Here is a 19,220-nt window from a genome sequence, read left to right as displayed (position 1 = left end):
AGTTTGAAGACATCTTGAACAGTATCCAACACTCCTGGAGAGGGTTTTCCCCTTTATGAGATTTTGTTTAGTAGCAGACAAGCCTACGTAACTGGTAAAATAGTGGAATTCCCAGCACACAAGTGCATGAGCAATCAGTAGAGAGAATAGGTTGTTAGGAAAACTATGGAAGCTTAGGGAAATGTTAGGAGACAGAGACATGACAAAAGACTGAAACCGATACACTTCAGAATAGATGATATGATACTTTTTAAAACTAAAAAGTCCTAATCAATTCTTGACATTTATATTCGGGCATTCAGAGTGCAAGGCAACAACAACCATAAAGCTGTATCCAAGATCTGGCAGACTGTTTGGTCTGCAAAATGTGACGGAGTTAATACCCTATAGGGCAGCGATCAATGCTAAATACTGATAAAAACTTGACGAAAAAAAGAGACCATACCTTTTGTAAATAGTAACCTGTAACTTTGTGTATACATTTTACCTTATTCTGTATGTGTAATTATTGTCATGTATACCTCAAGAGGACATACAATCTCTGTACGAGTATGTCAAATGCATGACGAGCATTACACATCCTAGCTATGTAGCACCTTTCTTCTTTTTGGTTTATCAGTACTGCATCTTCCCCTCATTCTGTAAATTGGTCAGTGCAATTATCACCTACTGTCATGTTTAGTTCAAGTAATGAAAAAAATTAGTACTTAACTCAGGAAGATTTACTGGTCTTGTTTTCAGAAAACTTTCTGCTAAGTTTTCTTGTGTTTAACATGTATACATAAATACCATAACTAGGACAAATCTTACTGTAGAACTAGTCGACATTATCCTTTTTGAGAAATCATCATAAGACAAGTAAGAACAAGTCCTACAAGTAATGCAAGAATATATCTAATGATTTTTCACAAAAAGGATGTGTAGCATATGAGTATAATAAACTGCTACATAGTAAAGGATAAAAGTAACTAACTTGACCTTTGACTTTGACACAGATAAGACAGGTGTGGCATTTAAAGTCTCTTTTGATTTATTTTGCCTAGATGCATGCATTTTAAAATTTTTTTACTTGTCTAATATAAAAATCTGTGAAAAAATTTGACTGTAGGTGAATATTTTTTCTGCATGTCTGCTGTAAGGAGAGAACATGTTACATGCAGGATGAGTTGGCGGTCGGAGGTTTCCGTTTCTCTAGTTCTCAGAGAACGCCAGTTAAAGTCGGAGAAAACTGCTACAACTCGCGATGAAGACTCTGTCTCTCTTGGTTGTTAAAGTACTCACAATCGCCATAAGATTTTCTGGAAACACTTTCAGAATGAGGAGGTTGAACAATAGTGGCAGTGTGATATCTTCTGACTAACAAACTGGTCATTTAGGGAACATCTTGAACACATAAGCTGATGGCGAAATGCTGCATGTCGTTCGGACCGTGATAGTAGCAGATTCGCCCAGTATTGTTAATTTGCAAAGTAATCACTATGAACTGTACTGCTAAACACACTAATCGTTTTATGAAAGTCCAGGGATCCAACACCAAATAAAAGTTCCTACATCACATGTACCTTCATTTTCACAAAAATAAATTTTCGATACTCGGTAACTGCAATTACAAGTTGTATCTCCTCTGTACTTCAAATTACGTCCATGTGCAAACTTATCTGACCTCCCAAAAACAAACACTCTCCAATCGGCATTCCTGTATCCAACAATTACAAAAAACATAAAGGCTCTTTTTCACAGCAAACTGCATTGTCGTCTCAATTATGGTAGCACATTATCGCTGGTACTTGCAGCCAGAATATTACAATAACATTACATTTCATAGGGACATTACAAGAAGCTTTTGAAATAATGAACTTGATTTTGTAAATTTATCTATAGCATATAACTTTACCTGTGTACCCACAACTTTGACTAAAGACAACATCCAAAGACAAGAACACAGTCAGAAAACAGACAAAAACTCCTGTAGCAGCTAATATAGAATAAATGATGGTAAGAATCTAAATATTTTGTGACTATAATACGACCACTGGTCATAAATTATGTTCTTTTTCATGTATTACCAATTACTTTTTCACACGAATATCTATCTACCTGTGTGCTTATCCCAACCCAGACTTAACATGTAATATTGCGCACTCATAGTGGACTATGCTATTGCAGTGATGGTGCTAACAATAAAAGGAAACTCTGACAGCCTGTAAGTAGGCTGTTAAGGTTTTTATGTTGGTAACGCCACGTAGCACTCTGTATGGAAATCACTGACTGTGCTGTGTGCAATCTGTGGCTGGTTGGCATTGTTGGAATATTCGCTATTGTAGTGTTGGGCAGTTGGGTGTGAACAGCACGCAGTGTTGTGGTTTGTCTGTACTTTGTCAACTATTCATATTTTTTTGGAACCACTGTGATAGTATGAGAGTTTTGAATGTTGTATTTGGTAAGGGATCATGATTTTTGAAGTACGTTTGAAGTAGATGACTTTATTGAAGGTTTTGAAATTACTGAAAGAAGCTGCGACGATTCTGAGATGTGATTGATCTGTTATGATGTTATTATTACGACGACGATGTGTTTTATGCTGTTCAGATATGTTTATGATCAATAAGCTGATGCTATATGAGGAATGTGATTATGTGTTTATATGTATATGAATAATGAATAGAAGTTAGGGACTCTGGTTTGTGAAAAAGGATGTTGGAAACCAAGAATCGTACTTTAAGAGTTATGACATGTGTGTCCATGCGTGAATGTGAGTAGCACAACACTGTTATTCATGAGATTTCGTTTCTATGCATTTCTACTGTAATTTTTCGACCTGTGAATTTTTTTTACATGACACTGTCACTGTAGAGGAAAATGCTGTCGTAAATAATTCGCTAAGAAAGCTAAGTGACCTTGACATAATGCATTGTAGGTGCCCAGCTACGCAACAGTCGCCTGAAAAAAAAGCCATGCATTTCAGAGGCACAACAAAAAAGGAGGGATCATTAACCTCGCTATTGGCATTTCTTTGTAGAAAGCATCGCAAATACGCACTCATACTTGAAAACATATAATTACACTTTGAAGCTCGTAATTTCTGATATTTACTGAAATGCCTAATGAAATGAAGTGAAACATTTTACGTCTATTGTCTTGCTAGTTGAGAGATTTTTTACTGCCTTATGAAATTCCATATGGCTAGTGAATGACGTTTCACTTCTTGCTTTATGTATATATTTGCTCATTTTGTTTAATATCTAGTTTCTAGCTGTACTGCAGGATTGGTTAAAATAAGACTTAATAGATGCACTAATAGAAAAGTTTTCTATCTACATAGCCAGTAAAGAATAACTTCATGATCTACTTTCTTAGAAAAGGAAGCACGTATAGACATTTCCCGTCACAATTTTTTCAACGATTTGGTAAGTTTTTTGATAGAGTAAGTTTTGTGTTGCATCACCCTAATGTTAAGAGCTGATTTATATATTAGACATTTCCTAACTTTACTGTAATATTTTTTCTGCTTAAGCTTTGTTAAGTTTAGATATAAGTTACTGCATTTGCTGCTGAAGTTTGCCTGGTATAGTGCTACTGCATTTTACTTTGTGTTACCCTGCTAAGCCAGTTTTACTAGTGATTTATTTTTCTTGTTGCTGTGCATTGGCTCATATTAGTTGTAATGTTGCATTTGCTTTGCTAATTTAGATATACTGCTGCTTGCTTTGCCAGTTTGCATTTTTTTGTCATTGCTGTTTGTGTTAATTGTTTTGTGCTGTTGCATTGCCTTGTCCCTTAGTATATATATCTGAGTTCAATAGATTGAAGTTAGCTTAAGAGGGGATAGGCTATATAAGAGAAGAGTTGCAGTGAATTGGAAGACATGCATTGAGAAGCTATAAGAAAAAAAGTTTGAGAAAAAAGTAGTGTACAATGAAGAATAAGTATTTTGAAAGAGAATATGAACAAAAAAGTAGGGTTAAGGGACAACAGGCATAGATAAGACTTTTTGGAAATAATGATGAACTAGGGAGATCTCCAAGAAGTAAAGAAAGTTTTGTTTGCAAATCAAATACAATAAATACTGCAGTACCAAATGTCATATTGAAAACAAACCCCATCCTTTCTTTTTGTGTTATTTCTCTATGTGTTTATGTACCCTTGTGTAATTGTGTTCTTCCTGTGTTTATCTGATAAGAGTTATGTTGTAGAATTTTTCTAATAATATGTTATTTACTTTGTAAAGATGTTTAGACATTATTTATTCTGTTCTGTTTTAATGCTCATATGTGAAGTTGATGTTTCGAAAGCTATTCTGATCTTTTATATATTTACTTATGTCATAATTCCTGTAACACAGATGTATATGTTTATTTCTTCTCTTTTGTAAAGCTTGTGTTACTACAAATGTTATCTGTACTATTATATTCTTTAATGATGTGTTTTGTACCTTTGTAATTGTATTCTCATGTTGTAAATTTGTACTTGTATAGACACCAGTTCTTCATATTAAGTATTTTCATTTCACTGCACACATTTCTGTTGGTCATAGTATATGCACAATATGTGAAAGAAAAGGGACTGTTAGTGCTTGCATGTGTGTTGATAACTCAGCAAGGTACTGGTTACCAGCATTGCTGGTTTTAAGGATATTTCAAAAACTTTTTGTGATTGCACAAGTGGTGGTTTATGGACTTGCTATATTAAGTGCAAGACTCCTCAGTGGTGATTGTGCACCCGCACAGTTGCAACGGATGGCTGCTAGCCATCTGTACCAAGACTACAGTGGGTCTACACCTTTGATGTCCCACCAATACCATTATTTCTACAAAGACTACAGTGGGTCTGCACCTCTGGTGTCCCACCAATACCACAATCTCTACCAGGACTACAGTTGGTCTGTTCTGTGATGACCTACTTACCAATATTCTTCAGAACTTGGGCTGACTCTGCTGTGGGTGTGCTCTATTGCGGCCCATTACTTGTCTGCATGTCAAGAGTCAGCACTGTCCTCCCGTTGGAAGGACAACTCTACTTCTTCAAGACTGCATGGAAATCCACTACTTCTGTGTGCATTTTCTTTTACTGATCAGACTTTGTGCATTTTAATTACTACTGTGATGAATGATCAGGACTGTCTTTATGGACAGTGGACAATTTTTGCTTTGACCAACAGTGTATCAATAATTGTGTGCATTTGATAGATTTGTTAACGTTCATATAAAAAAATTAACAAGTATGTACTGGGCACTGCCCAAAACAATTTGTAAAATTTTTTGTGGGGAGCACGGGGGCTATGGATGGCAGAATTTTGAGAGCGGACTATCTGGACATGTGTCCGTCAGAAAAAGGAAATTTGTAAGACTGGATGTCTTGAACTGATATCTATGTTATGACTTTTGAACACTATTAAGGTAAATAAATTGTATATTCTCCATCAAACTCTTTCATTTGCTAACTATGCCTATCAGTAGTGAGTGCCTTTAGTAGTTAGAATCTTTTATTTAGCTGGCAGTATTGGGGCACGCTGTATTGCAGTATTTTGAATAACGAGGGTTTTGTGTGAGGTAAGTGATTCATGAAAGGTATAGGTTATTGTCAGTCAGGGCCATTCTTTTGTAGGGATTATTGAAAGTTACATTGCGTCACACTAAAAATATTGTGTGTCAGTTTAGTGATGATCAGAATAAGTAAAGAGAGAAATGTCTAGTACGTTCAGTTTAGCTCAGCTGTTTGAAAATCAAATAACGTAAGAGGTTTACCAGCACAGTAATTTATTATTTTCCAAAGGGGACGTTTCAAGCCATTAATGGAACAGACAGACAGCAACTGTAGAAATCTACTAGATGTTCCAGCCTGTTCGAGGACAAAAGGAGACGCCCAAGATAAGTTTCATTACACATTTTTATGCATAATTTGTAAAGAGAGACTTTACTATGTAAATATTCAGATTTTTTTAAAACAAGTGGTTATTCAGCTGAAATCTATTCATCTTTGCGTTCTTTTGTAAATAGTAGGCTAGAACTTGAGAAATTTGCTATCTGTTGTAAGTAGCAGCTACAGATTACGAATTTGCAATATTTTGTAAATAATAGAACTTGAGAATTGTGGAACCTCTTTGCTTTTAAAAGTTTGAAAACTGGTAGGTTTTTTAATTAATAAAGTTTGTGTAATTATTTGTTTTATCATTGGTTATGTAACTTTTTTGGCAATGGTTCAGACGCCATCTCTTACATGTTATACATGGAACTGATGATGAGGATGTTGTGTAATAGGACTTAATGAGGGACACTTTATAAAATGTTCGATACTGCTCAAGATAGATTTTTTGTATACTACCCCAAACACGTTACACAGAACACAGTATGTAATGAAACATCTTTTGCTCCATAATTTATGATATGATGATAATTAATACCTCATACACTTAGCTTACAAGCCTGCAAAGTAAAAGTAATTAGACAGTATCTGTAATTACCAATAATCAATCATTTTGAAATCAGGCATTTGAGTGAAGATGTCATGATAATGTTAGCACCAAATTGCAGCTTGTAAATGTAAACAGAAAATTAATTGCTAAAATTCTATTTTAGTTTAAAATTCTATTATTTCATGTGAAGCAAAATTAGTACAGTAGAGCGTCGATTATCCGAAGTAATTGGGGGACATGGGTGTTTGGAAAACTGGTTTGTTCAGATAATCGAACTGTACATGTTTATTTGCCAAAAAGAAGTACTGTATAGTAAATTTATTCATAAAAACTGGCATCTCCTTTAGTATTACAAAGTAACGTACAAAGGCAACTTCAGTAGGAATATATAGTATGTGGCACAGTTTATTAAACAAAAATATATACATATTACATACGCATTTTGTATGAACAATACAAACAGTATACAAAATTAATGTTTAAAAAAATCGTTTATTTTGGTCTGTCTAAGCAAGCCTACACGCTTACGAGCAGTTAAGTCACGTACTTATTTCATTACAGATATCTGAAACTGGTCACTTTCATCTTGGGCTTCAAACCATCGCAAGGCAGTATCTAAACAAGTGAACGCCTCAGAAGCTGTTGGTATACTTTCATCTTCACTTTCTGGAACACTGATTGATGAGATGCTGGCGGCGACATCTTTATCAGTGACGACGTTTACAATCTCGCTGTCCTGCATGATTTGGTGTCCTGGATCTGCATCATCGATATTCATCCATTCATGAACGTCTTCTTCATCACATTCATGGCAATCTATTTCTTTTAGCATACCGAGAATTTCGGACATATCGTTCTGTTCGTCTTTTTCAATCATACCTTGTGAATTTTCTTCTGTGTCCAAAATTTTATTCCAGGCTTTCTTCAAATTCTCTTCCTTTACACTATTCCATGCTGCACTGATCATGTAGGACGCGTCTTTCAAGTCAATATTCTTATGATTTCTTAAGAGACTTTCTTCTCCATCCTCTTCTCTTTCTAACAATAACTTACCCAACAATTCTTTCCTGTAATATCGTTTGAAAGTCTCAATAACGCCTTGATCCATGGGCTGTAATAAGGAGGTTACGTTAGGTGGAAGAAATATTACCTTTATGAACTCGTCTTTTTCGTTTAAAATATCACATGACGGATGAGTTGGTGCATTGTCAAGGAGAAGTAGTGTTTTCTCCCTCTTCCCATTCTTTAGCTGATAAGCTTTTACAGAGGGTACGAAAACGTCCAGAAACCACTTCATAAAAATCGTACTATCCATCCAGGCACTCTTTTGTGAGGCGTACACAACAGGCAAGGCTGACATATTAACGTGCTTGAAACAACGCGGTTTTTTACTTTTACCAATGACGAACATAGGCAGTCGGTGACTTCCAGTAGCGTTAGCACAAGCCAAAGCTGTAATACGGTCCTTGCTTGTTTTAGCACCAGGTGCTGCTAATTCATGACGTGAAACAAGAGTTTTTCTCGGTAAAGCTTTGCAGTTAAGTCCAGTTTCGTCAGCATTGTAAACGTTTTCGAGAGCATAATCTTCTTCCCTTTAATATGACCCTTAGTTTGACTTTGAAAGAATCAGCTGCTGAAGAATCAGCCGACAGTTTTTCTCCCTGTATTGTAAGCTCACGAATGCTGTGTCTTGACTGGAAGCGTTTTAACCAGCCCATGCTCGCTTTAAAGTTCGAAGGCCCTCCAAGTTTTTTGTTGAACTGCATTGCCTTCTCACACAGAATGGGACCTAAGAGAGGTTCTCCTTCCGATCTCGTTTGTGTAAACCACTTGTAAACAGCATCATCTAGATCTGTGTTAGTGGCGAGCTTCATAGTTTTACGGCTTGTTGATCCATCAGTAGAATCAAGCATAGCTATAAAATTTGCTATGATTGTCTTTTGTTTTTTTATATCCGTACTTGTCGACTTCCCCACCTTGTACTCATTGGATAACGTGGTTTCCGATTTACCTTCTTCTTACCTTTTAATAATCTCGTACTTGTCCCTCATAGAAAGGACAACACGTTTACGTTCAAGCATTTTGTATCGTCAAGTTCACTTCTTCACGCAGCAGCACACAAGTGGTCGTAACAGAGAACAGAAGGTGACTGTTTGCACCGTGAGAAGCTCTTCTTTGGGGCGCGCAATCCTTCAAACTGCGCGGAGCGGCACGCCTCAACTCTAAGCTGGCGCAGCTGTTGCTGCGAACAGCTTTGATACTGCCGCTACTTCTACTGTCAGTGCCAAGCCGACAGAAGTCTGCCGATTGTTGAAACACAGCGACTGGCGCCTTGGCCGGTCAGTAGTGCCTTGTGAAGGCCCCATTAGAAGCAATGTTCGGCTAGCGGTGGCCCAGTGCGGCGACTACTGTGGGAAACTTGGTTTGGGAGTGAGGGGGATGATGGACGGTAGGGTGGGAGAGTAACAGGTGCGAGCGAGTACACAGTTCGGTTAAGCGGTCGTTCGGTTGACCGACGTTCGGATAATCGACGCTCTACTGTAATTCGACATGTTTCACGACATCAGATGTAAGTACTCACGTAGGATCTTAGGGAATCATGTTAATAAAGATGCCAGACTCAGAATACCTGTAATTAATATTGTATTTACCACCTCCAGCACTTCCTATACAAACAAACGACCTTCTTGGCCTCTTCACAAAATAAAGTTTCTGTATAAAATGTGAAGCTTGTAATCTTATTCCACGGTCTGCAACGTCCTCCAGTTTATGTTTGCACAAAAGTTATTGAGTAATTAATAAAAAATCTATGATTTAGTGTCAACTATTGTTAATCGCATTTCATCACTTTAGTTTCGTCTCAAACCTAAAACGTATACTTGAAAGTGTAATCGTTAAAAACGTTCATTTGTTTACCTCAAAATTGTGTTAACACAATATTTTTCTAGTGAAACTTTCTAATTGTAGTTTGATATATCTATTTAGCAAATAACGTTACCAAAAGAGCACATATTGTCGAGGAAGTGTATAAGCAGTGCCAAATAAAATAAAAATTTAGATTGTCTAGTTAACTGCGAATTTATTGTCGAGGAAGTGTATAAGCAGTGCCAAATAAAAGAAAAAGTTCAGATTATGTAGTTGTTCTGTGACAAAAGGTCCGTGTAACTATGTTGTTTGAGAAAATACACAACTGTCAAATTGGGTATTTTTGGGTTGACTTTTATTTGAAACACCAGGTCCTCAGTATTAACTTCTCAGGACTATCTGGAAGTGGATTAAGCAGCCCATTGTACTGTTTCTACAATGTGGTTGCGATTGTTATTATAAAAGATAAGTAGTCAGCCTTCTAAAGTTGACAGAAACTTGTTATTAAGTTAGTCAATTTTTTCAAGCGTTGTGAAGTTTAACTGATTACTCAGATGATGTCTGTGTTAGAATGTCTGTTTTGGTGTGTATTTACCCACGACACATACGACACATCCCAGTATTCACAGTGGTTGGGCCTTCAGTTACAACTTATGCTCACATTTGGTGTTTAGAGGAACTTACCTGTTCTTCAGGGCCTGAAAGAACACTGCCGAATTGCTACAGAAGGTGCAAGATACTTGGGACAATCTTTGGCAGTATCCAGTTCGTCTCCTTTTAGAATGTTTCCTTCTGAGAATACACACCTGCATTGCCACAGCAGGAATATGTTGTGTATTGATGCTATGTTTTGAGCCCCCTTTACTTTGATGTGTGTTTCACTTGGTCTGAATTTGTTATCATATACAGCTGCAATGATGAACTATCTGTCACCCCACTTGTCAATAAAATGAGCTTGTCCTTAAGGGTGTTACAGATTTTTTTCCAGCAGTGTATTTCATCCTCGACAGCCCCCTTCAGATGCCAACTTCACAATGAAGTTCACAATTACATCCTCTGCTTCCTGTTAGTTACATAAGGCTCAAAACATTTTATGGGACTGCTTTTGACACCATAATGTTCTAATTTACTTACGAGAATCCTGTAATTTACACAGTCAAAGGGTTTTGACAGGTCACAGAAAATACCAGTAGCCTCTAATTTGTTATTTAAAAAAATAAGTACATTCTCACTGTAATAAATAGGCCTTCTCTATAGTGGAACCCTTAAGGAATCCAAACTGTGTCTTGGACAATATATTATTTGTGATCATATGCTTAAGAAGATCCTTGAACACAACCTTTTCAAATATTTTAGAACAAGCTGCAATAGTGAAATTGGTCGCTAGTTTGACAGTATCTCTTTATCCCCCTTCTTGTAAAGAGGTTTAACTTCAGTATATTTTAGCCAATCTGGAAATGTTCCACTGCTAAGACTAAGAGACTGATTACACAAATTACCTAAGATGGGACTCACCTCACATGAACACTCTTTGACTAACTTCATTGATATGTTACAATAACCACTAGAATACTCTGATTTTTTAGGATGTTATGATGGATGCTTGTTCTTTAGAAGACATGAGTGTTATTTCCATTTTACTGAAGTTGTGTGTAGAGACTGGTCTCAGATATTCCATTGTACTGTTTACTGACCTGATAATCGCAAGCTGCCAGCAATAGAAACAAAGTACTTGTTTAAGAGGTTTGCAACAGTCATGCACTTGTTACCAATGTCTTGTTTATTTTTAGAGTTGTCACCATCTGACTCTGTCTTCGCTATATCCTATATAGTTTTATTTGGTTGCCTGTTGTATTTATTTTTTTCTCATAGTAAAGCTGCTCAGATTTCAGGAGTACTGGCTTCTATATATTGCAGTGTTCTTTGAAAGCATTACAATGCTAACATCAGTACTGTTCCTGATATGAGGTAAAGTCACCTTTTCCAGTAACTTTATTAATGGATACTTTTTGTTTTCCATTTGAGTCAGAAGTACTGTAAACATGTATCCAGTTCATGTCTTTGAGCAATCCCCTACAATTCTCGATCTTTGACTGATTTATTACTTTCCTGTGCTCATATGTAATAATTTTTATATGTTGATATGTTTCGAAATTTAAAATGAGATGAGACCTATAATAATCAGATAAAATAAAGTCACTTGTGAACATGCACACACATGTGAGCAAACATCCTTTCAACGTTTTGTTATAAGAACAATGTTGAAAGAAACAAGTGCATTATGAATTACATCTGGTCATGTAATCCAGAATTGTTGTTTGTTTTAGATATATATGAAGTACTTCTGCATAAAACTTTGTTGGTTAAGATTTAAATCAATGAATTTTAGTTACTAGTGAAAAATGAAACCTTAGTCAAAAGCGTCACATTGAAATATAAATTCATTAAAAACTTGTAATATCTTCCAGGAGAAGAAGACAATACCTACCTTAGAATGATGAACGTGCACTAACAACTGCACACTGCATTTGCTTATGAAATGTGTATCAGCTTTAAAACTTGTTTATTCAGTAGTGTTACAATATCGAAAGTCTGAAAACATTGTGTAAAACGTAATATACATATTAATGAAAGATAATATAATAGCAGCAACTTATGAATTATGGAAGACATCTGGATTACATTATAATGTCACAGTTCCTTCACAGTTACTTAGTGCCTTCATAACATTACCAACACTATTTGCAGGAACATAATATAGCAATGGACATAATACTATAATGTACAATTCAAGAAGTTTTAACATGGTGCTGCTTATTGTATGAAAGACAGAATGTCAAGCAATTTTAGCATTACAAAGTGGTTTTTTGATTCCATAGTTTGAGAGTACATAGACAGTTGTTATATTTGCATGTTATATATGCATCATAACTACATGAAATAATTTCTACAGCTACATATTTTACTTATTACGTTACTTATATTACTCAGTACACTCCCTTTAAATGAAAAAGTATCACTCACTCCTACTTTTTATTAAATTAATCTTTTACATTAGCTATTGGTATATAAACGAAATTATGCACTGATTCTGAAATATTTTTTTCTACAAAAGAAAAAAATTCTGTCTTCTAGGTTACAATAAACTGACATACTACCACAGGATAATAAAATATTTGAAAATATATAATAATTTTCTGTAGTTATCTTCAATCATTTTATATATCTTTATAAAAATCAAGGACTGCATGCTAATAACTTGTACATTTTATATACAAATTATATGTCTTATATGACAAGTGGCTAGCTCACGAAGAGCAATAGATGCACCAGTAACACCAACTTCAAATATAATATTGTTTTCTTTTCGAATTATTCCTAAATCTACCTTCACATGAATGATATGAGTGATCATAATGTTGCATCAATACTGTTGCTAAAGAATGATTCACTGATGTCTCTACCTTTTATTTTAAAATAATCTGCACCAATGAGAGTTTATTGTTTTTATTCAATATCAAAAGAGACAGCTCTAAATTACTAGGCATCAACAAAATAAATGACTTCTTATCACTGCTCTATGTCATATAAATATCATCACATTAATCATTTCTTCACACATCTCACATTGAATGAAATGCAGGAAATCTGTCCTAAGAAATGTTATCTCCATCATTTAGTATTTATAAATCTCTTCCAGTAAACAATTAACAACCATTAATAAGTATGTAGCACACTGGTATAGCCTTGGATAAAAACTCTTCAATTCAATTAATGATATCAAATACACAAGAATTCACAATCTCATCTATCAACTCTTAAGAGAATGTGAAATATTTGGGGATTAGTTCTTGAGTATCTGGCTGTACATAAATAACTTAATGTTATGTTAAGTATTTCGTGCTACAGCTAATGATTAGGTTGACTCTTAGTCATTTTGCTATTAATGATGTTTGTTAAGCTATATCTCCTGAAATGAAATATATTGTTGTCATACTGAACTATGTATGATTGGTTCATATAGTGTATATATGTTAGTATGCATATCACAAAGTATCTAAAACATGGAAGTGTAATACTTTAAAAGTCCTTTACTTTCTTGAAAATCAGTTTTCCCAACTTGTACATATATCACGTCATAATCTGAGAAGTCTGTGTGATGTTTATATAGCAAAAAATTTACTTCTTCAGTATTTCTGGTATGTTTTCTAAAACTGAAATTTAAACCAGAATCTTTGATAAGTTATATGTAAATTGCATTTATGATTGTTAGCAGCTTTTTGCTATTGATGTCTACATTTAAAGTTCTAAAAAATAATTATCACCAATGGTATCTGCATTTTTCATGTGTCTACACGTATTTTACATTGTTATATTTTATCATAATTAAAATCTTCCTTAAAGCTGCGATACACCTATTTTTATGCTGGAAAAGTTCTGTAGGAGACATATTTACAGCATTAGAAGTAAAATCTGTGCATTCAGCTAAGTCAAATGTAGCTTTCAGAGGTTATATATTTTAAATGCATTTTTTGGATTAATTATTATACAAGTTTGTAAATATTTGCTATTTACACAAAATAAAATGTATATAAATGCTTGTAGTACTTGAAGATAAACTGCAAATTAGTCCAGTGAATCAATGAAGTACTACCTCACTGATATTGTCCTCAAGCATGTGCGCTACATTGCTGCTCTCACTGAAAATATGAACTGCTGATGATGTGTATTATTGTTTCTTCAGGAACTGCAACAAAGTCAAGATCTCTGAAATGCTAACTTTTTTGTTTAAATTGTATTTTTGAAGCGTATTTGCTGTTTGAAGAATTGTGATGTTGTGAAGTCACCAATACAGCGAAAATCTTGGATTTTAGTAAAAGTGTTTCATTAAAAGCATGTCTTCATGTGATTGGAGAACTAAATGTAGTAATTCTGTTCAAATATGACATTGATAAAAGTCTATTTTTTAAAGATGACATATGCTTCAGTGAGTGTGCCCAGTTTCATCATACAGTGAACATTCATTTTGAGAAAACACTACCTTATACTTTTATACTACTGTTAAACATTTGGCACAGAAGTCAGACACTGTAAAGATTTCACGATAAATATTTCTGGGTTTTCAGTACCTTCGACAACTTTTCTTCTCAGATTGCACTTTAAAACAGAATTTTGATCTTATTTCTAGTACTGTTAGTATTCTACAAAAGAAGTATATGGAAAAGATCTAATTTAAGTTTGTTATGGTATGGTATAAACATCCTATTTTCAAATGTACCTCACTTTCCATATAACAAAATAATTCTGAAGTCTATTTGGTCCTTTTGTCTTTCCTTTCTCTACTTGGTAAAATAGGTCTAATAGTAATAGTTTTTTATTTTATACTGATAAATGTAAAATAGTATTACTCTGTTTCCATGTCGCACTTTTGCATAGTGGTGTGTGGAACAAGTAATGGAAATGATGAACTCTGGAAAATCATGAAGAAACTGTAACTGTGTTTGTTAACTTGGTAGTAAATCTTTGTGAACTAATGGCACAGTATTTTTGAAAATTATATGTATTTGGTTTTAGTACCATTCCTGACGAAGAAACAGTTCCAGAGTAGTGAATATGACTGCTATAAGTGTAAAGCTACTTAAAACTTTATATATTTTCATGTTTATGTGATGATTTACCATTAAAAAATTCAGAGTAACGATGGTTGCAAACGAAAACATACTGTGAATGTCAAAACACTTTGTAACATTGCATAAAATACATTTTTTTTTGTAATACGCATGAAAATGATGTACCTATCAGTTGGTTTTAATGTCGTAGACAAATGATACAGTTGCTTTCAAAAGTTTAATTATCAAGTGACAGTGACAAAATTAAGTCCATTGTTGTATGACTGATTATGAATAAGCATTTTCAACGAAAATTTTGAAATCCAAACATAACCAGCAGTTCTGCCAATAATAGTTGTAAATATTAGACTTTTTGCTGTAACAGGTCATATGCTACAGTTCCACTTTTTCTGCATCGCCTGTGTTTAGTTTCATGTTGGTGTTATCCAATAAAAAGTTCTTAAAATGGGAGTTTTATTTAACTGTAAGAAATGTTGCTTTACAGAATGTATACATACTTAAGAAATTAATTAAAATTGTAATGATCATTTATGATGTTGAAGTAAGTCTTTTCTGTGACCATTGCTAAATGCCAAACGTCAGATTGTCTGTAGCATTGTATTGTCAGACATTTCAGAGATTTGACAACATAGAAAGAACACTATCAAAATAAGAAGTAGAGACTGTCTGATGTTGGTCAGTTAATAGCTTGCAGCTTATGCAGTAGCACAATAGTTTCATTACTGACTGACTCTACCTGTCCCCTTAAAGTTACTGAGAGTCTGTACACATAAAATACATTGTCAAAACTGATGCTTTAAGAGATTTTATTCACTATCTATTTACTGAAAGCAACTTAAATGTGCCATTGTTATAATACCACATTTTGGAGAATTTTTGCATTATGTGTACATTGTCTGAGTCCTTACTGTTGCGAATGGTTGGTTGATGGAATGAGCTGTAAATGACTTTTCTGGTTAATGATGAGACCTTTGTTCTGAAGAAAATTATACTTCTAATCATTCTGATTTTCGAGAAGTAGCTGAAGAATGAATAATTGTGCCTGATTTGTATGTACCATTCATTAATTACATATATTACATACAATGATGTCATAAGGCAGTTGAACATGTCTCAGTGCTATATCCATTGTACACTGAGTGATGTTCTAGGAGTACAGATTGAAAATTAGTGCCATTTTAAACTCACATAAAGTGACTGGAACAATATTGTACCACATACACACTTATTAACTCTGTTGAAAGAATTACAGAAAGGCAGTTCAGATACAACATACACACTTTATAGCACTACATATGTGGGCTATCTGAAAGAATATTAGGCAAATAGTAGTCCTAGAATGTATCAACATCAAACATGTCAAGACTGTTGGCGGCATGGAAATCGTCATGGCTTGCACAATTTTTAGGTGAACAAGTGACCCTCGCTTCAGAATCACACACACATTCCAGACATGTTCCTGTATCTCGTGGCAGAACTTCACCTATCTTGTATTCAGTTCCTGAAACAAAGAAAGAAGGATTTTCCTTTTAATAACGTCAATAATATTGTGAATTAGAAATTTTCAGGCGTATGTCCGCGGATTATTTCCTAATGGAGTCGTTGATTTATAATGTTCCATTGAAGACCACTGGAAATATAGTGTTCGGTAATAGTGGGCATGCTTGGTTGCAAAAGGCGAGTGCAGCACTGATGTTCAGCGCAGCGCTCTTTCGCGGTGCATGTCGTCTGACCTGTGTAAACCATACCACACTGGCAAGATACGTTGTAAATTCGGACCATCCCACAATAAAAAAAAGTCCTTCACTGATCCAAGAAGATCTGCAACCTCATATGGTGGGCGGAAAACCAATGTCACCTGAATTTAATGGAAGATTCTTGCTGTCTTAAACGAAATGTCTGCATGTTTTTCTCCTTATCCACTTCCTTGGTTTTAACAGATAGTTGTTCGTTAGTATGTAGGGTAGAATATCCGTTTTCTTTTGGTGGGCGAGATTTTTAAGCAAACTGTCTATATCTGACACAGCGTGAGCTCTGTGTGCAATTGTTCTAAACACACTCATAGTTTGTGACGGATGATGACAACTCGACACTCGTAAACACAGATCAGCATGAATGAGCTTATGATAAACGCAGAATTCCCTAGAGAGGCATCATTATTTTCTCTAATCAAGGCATCCAAGAATGGCAGACAACCATCTTTCTCTAGTTGCACAATGAACTCAAGAAGAAGAAACTCCGCTAATCTATCTTCTCCAAGAGGCCACACTATGAAAGCATCGCCCAGATACCTCCAAAATACGGCTGGTTCAAGGGCAGCTGATTCAAACACTCTCTCCATGAAATCAATAAAAAGGTTGGGCACCAAGGCAGATAAAGGGCTGCCCATGGTGACGCCATCGGTCTCTTCAGAATATTCTTGGTTGAACACTGAATATATTGAAGAAAGATTGTGCTAAAAGAAAGCAGTAACATCCACATGAAGTGTAATATCAGTTAGTGTCTAAATATCTGCGAGATGGACTTTTTTTGTAAAAAGTGATACAACTTCAAAGCTAAGTAAACTGCTTAGTGGGAGAGCCGCCAGTATATTGATAAAGTCAGCGGAGTTACTGATGTTATATGAGCATTTACCTGCAAGCAAGATGTTCTGCTAAGTCATAACAGGAGGACTGATTACGACCCTATACGTGTGCGACTTAAAACTTCCATATTCCTGAATATCCCCTCCTTCCCTCAATAGATCAATAAGAGATTAAGACCACATGGTTGTGCTGTGTGAAGGCAGTACGGCCTTCCACAAATTAGTAATGAAAGTCAACCCTTACATTCAAAAGTGAGTAACACTGAAGCTGTTACATATGATTTAGCCAGACATATTGCTTCTTTGCTGAGACTATTGATATGCAGATGCTCACATTCACTTCCATAACTCAATTGACTTTACCAATATACTGGCAGCTCTCCTCCTAAGCAGTTCTGACCATTTAGTTAACTTTGATGTTGCTTCTTTGCTGAGACCATTGATACAAAGATACTCACATCACATCCATAACTCCATTGACTTTACCAATATACTGGCAGCTCTCCTCCTAAGCAGTTCAGACCATTTGGTTAACTTTGATGTTTTATCAGTTTTACAAAGATCTCTTTTGCAGATTATTTGGCATTATTGGGCACTATAGTCGAATTAAATTTACTTGACAGTTGACAGTTCACGGCTTGGAGTTGGTTTCCTCCAATCAGAGCGCTCAACGTGACGCCCAAACCGACCGCCGTTGCCAGGCAACTGCATCAATTGTTCAGTTCACTTTGTTCGACTCTTTTGTTGTGTTTGGATCCAAAATCTTTTATCTGGCCCTTTAATTTCGTATTTCATCACACATGATATCCACAAAAAGCAACACACACACACAAACACACACACACACACACACACACACCACCACCACCACCACCACCACCACCATGATGGTAATGACCGATAACGAGACACAAGCGTTTCATACGCAGCACTAACCAAACACTATTGATTCCTTCTGCACTATAGGCGATTCAGCGTCACTCATAGAGTTATTGTAATCACAGAGATCATCTTAGATTAGAAAAGTTTTTCTCGACTTTAAAGGAAGCCAAAATTTTGAAGACTGCAATTCATTGTTGCTAGTGGAATACCAGAACCATCACCGTTACAACATAGGCGTACTAGTGTCATAGTGCGTATATCTTTGGCTAGCAACAAAACAACGCTAATAATTCGGATCGATCTCAAAATTAATTTAAAATGTAGTTATATTATTAACATTTCAACGTTAAACTGTGTTAACTGACAAACAAAATATCTCAACAAGCAGCAAACAAGTTCGTCTGCGACAGCTGTGTGGAGCATTCCGGCTCGAGCTGTCAACACGGTGAATAGTCTTTCTAGTGTGGTCATCTGATCCAGGCTCCATGTTTTGGAGAAATTTCAGTTGTGACCGAATATTGTTCGCAACTGAAGAAAATAGCTGACATCATACCCTAAAATACTCTGGTGTTCTCATTTGAGAAGGAAACTCTTCCCGTTCAACCTAACGCCCCGTAAATCTACGTCTCGCTAACGGAGCTAATTGCAATAAATGATCATTCTGTACACACAACGAAATTAATTCTGATAACTACTGTGTCTTTCTTAAATATCTTAGTCCGCTGACGGCTGATAAGATGTAGGGGAAGTGGGGTAGCGTAGGTGACTCTGTGTACAAAGACAGATTGAAAAATAATGTCTCTATATAAAAAGCTGATAACGCATATAAAACTGTGAGAGTGTTGAG

General features: G+C 35.4%; 1 protein-coding gene across 1 annotated transcript in view; it reads right to left on the bottom strand.

Moving 5' to 3' along the window:
* Window positions 1–11,859: 11,859 nt before the first annotated feature.
* Window positions 11,860–19,220, bottom strand: part of LOC126458607 (uncharacterized) — a 799,633-nt gene continuing 792,272 nt past the window's right edge. The window contains exon 5 of the mRNA XM_050095765.1: window positions 11,860–16,408. Within this exon, the coding sequence (XP_049951722.1) occupies window positions 16,242–16,408 (167 nt within the window). The 3' untranslated portion in view covers window positions 11,860–16,241. The remainder of the gene's footprint in view (window positions 16,409–19,220) is intronic.

This window comes from Schistocerca serialis, chromosome 2, assembly GCF_023864345.2.
Source record: "Schistocerca serialis cubense isolate TAMUIC-IGC-003099 chromosome 2, iqSchSeri2.2, whole genome shotgun sequence".
NCBI lineage: Eukaryota > Metazoa > Arthropoda > Insecta > Orthoptera > Acrididae > Schistocerca > Schistocerca serialis.
This window is presented reverse-complemented; position numbering and strand designations above follow the sequence as displayed.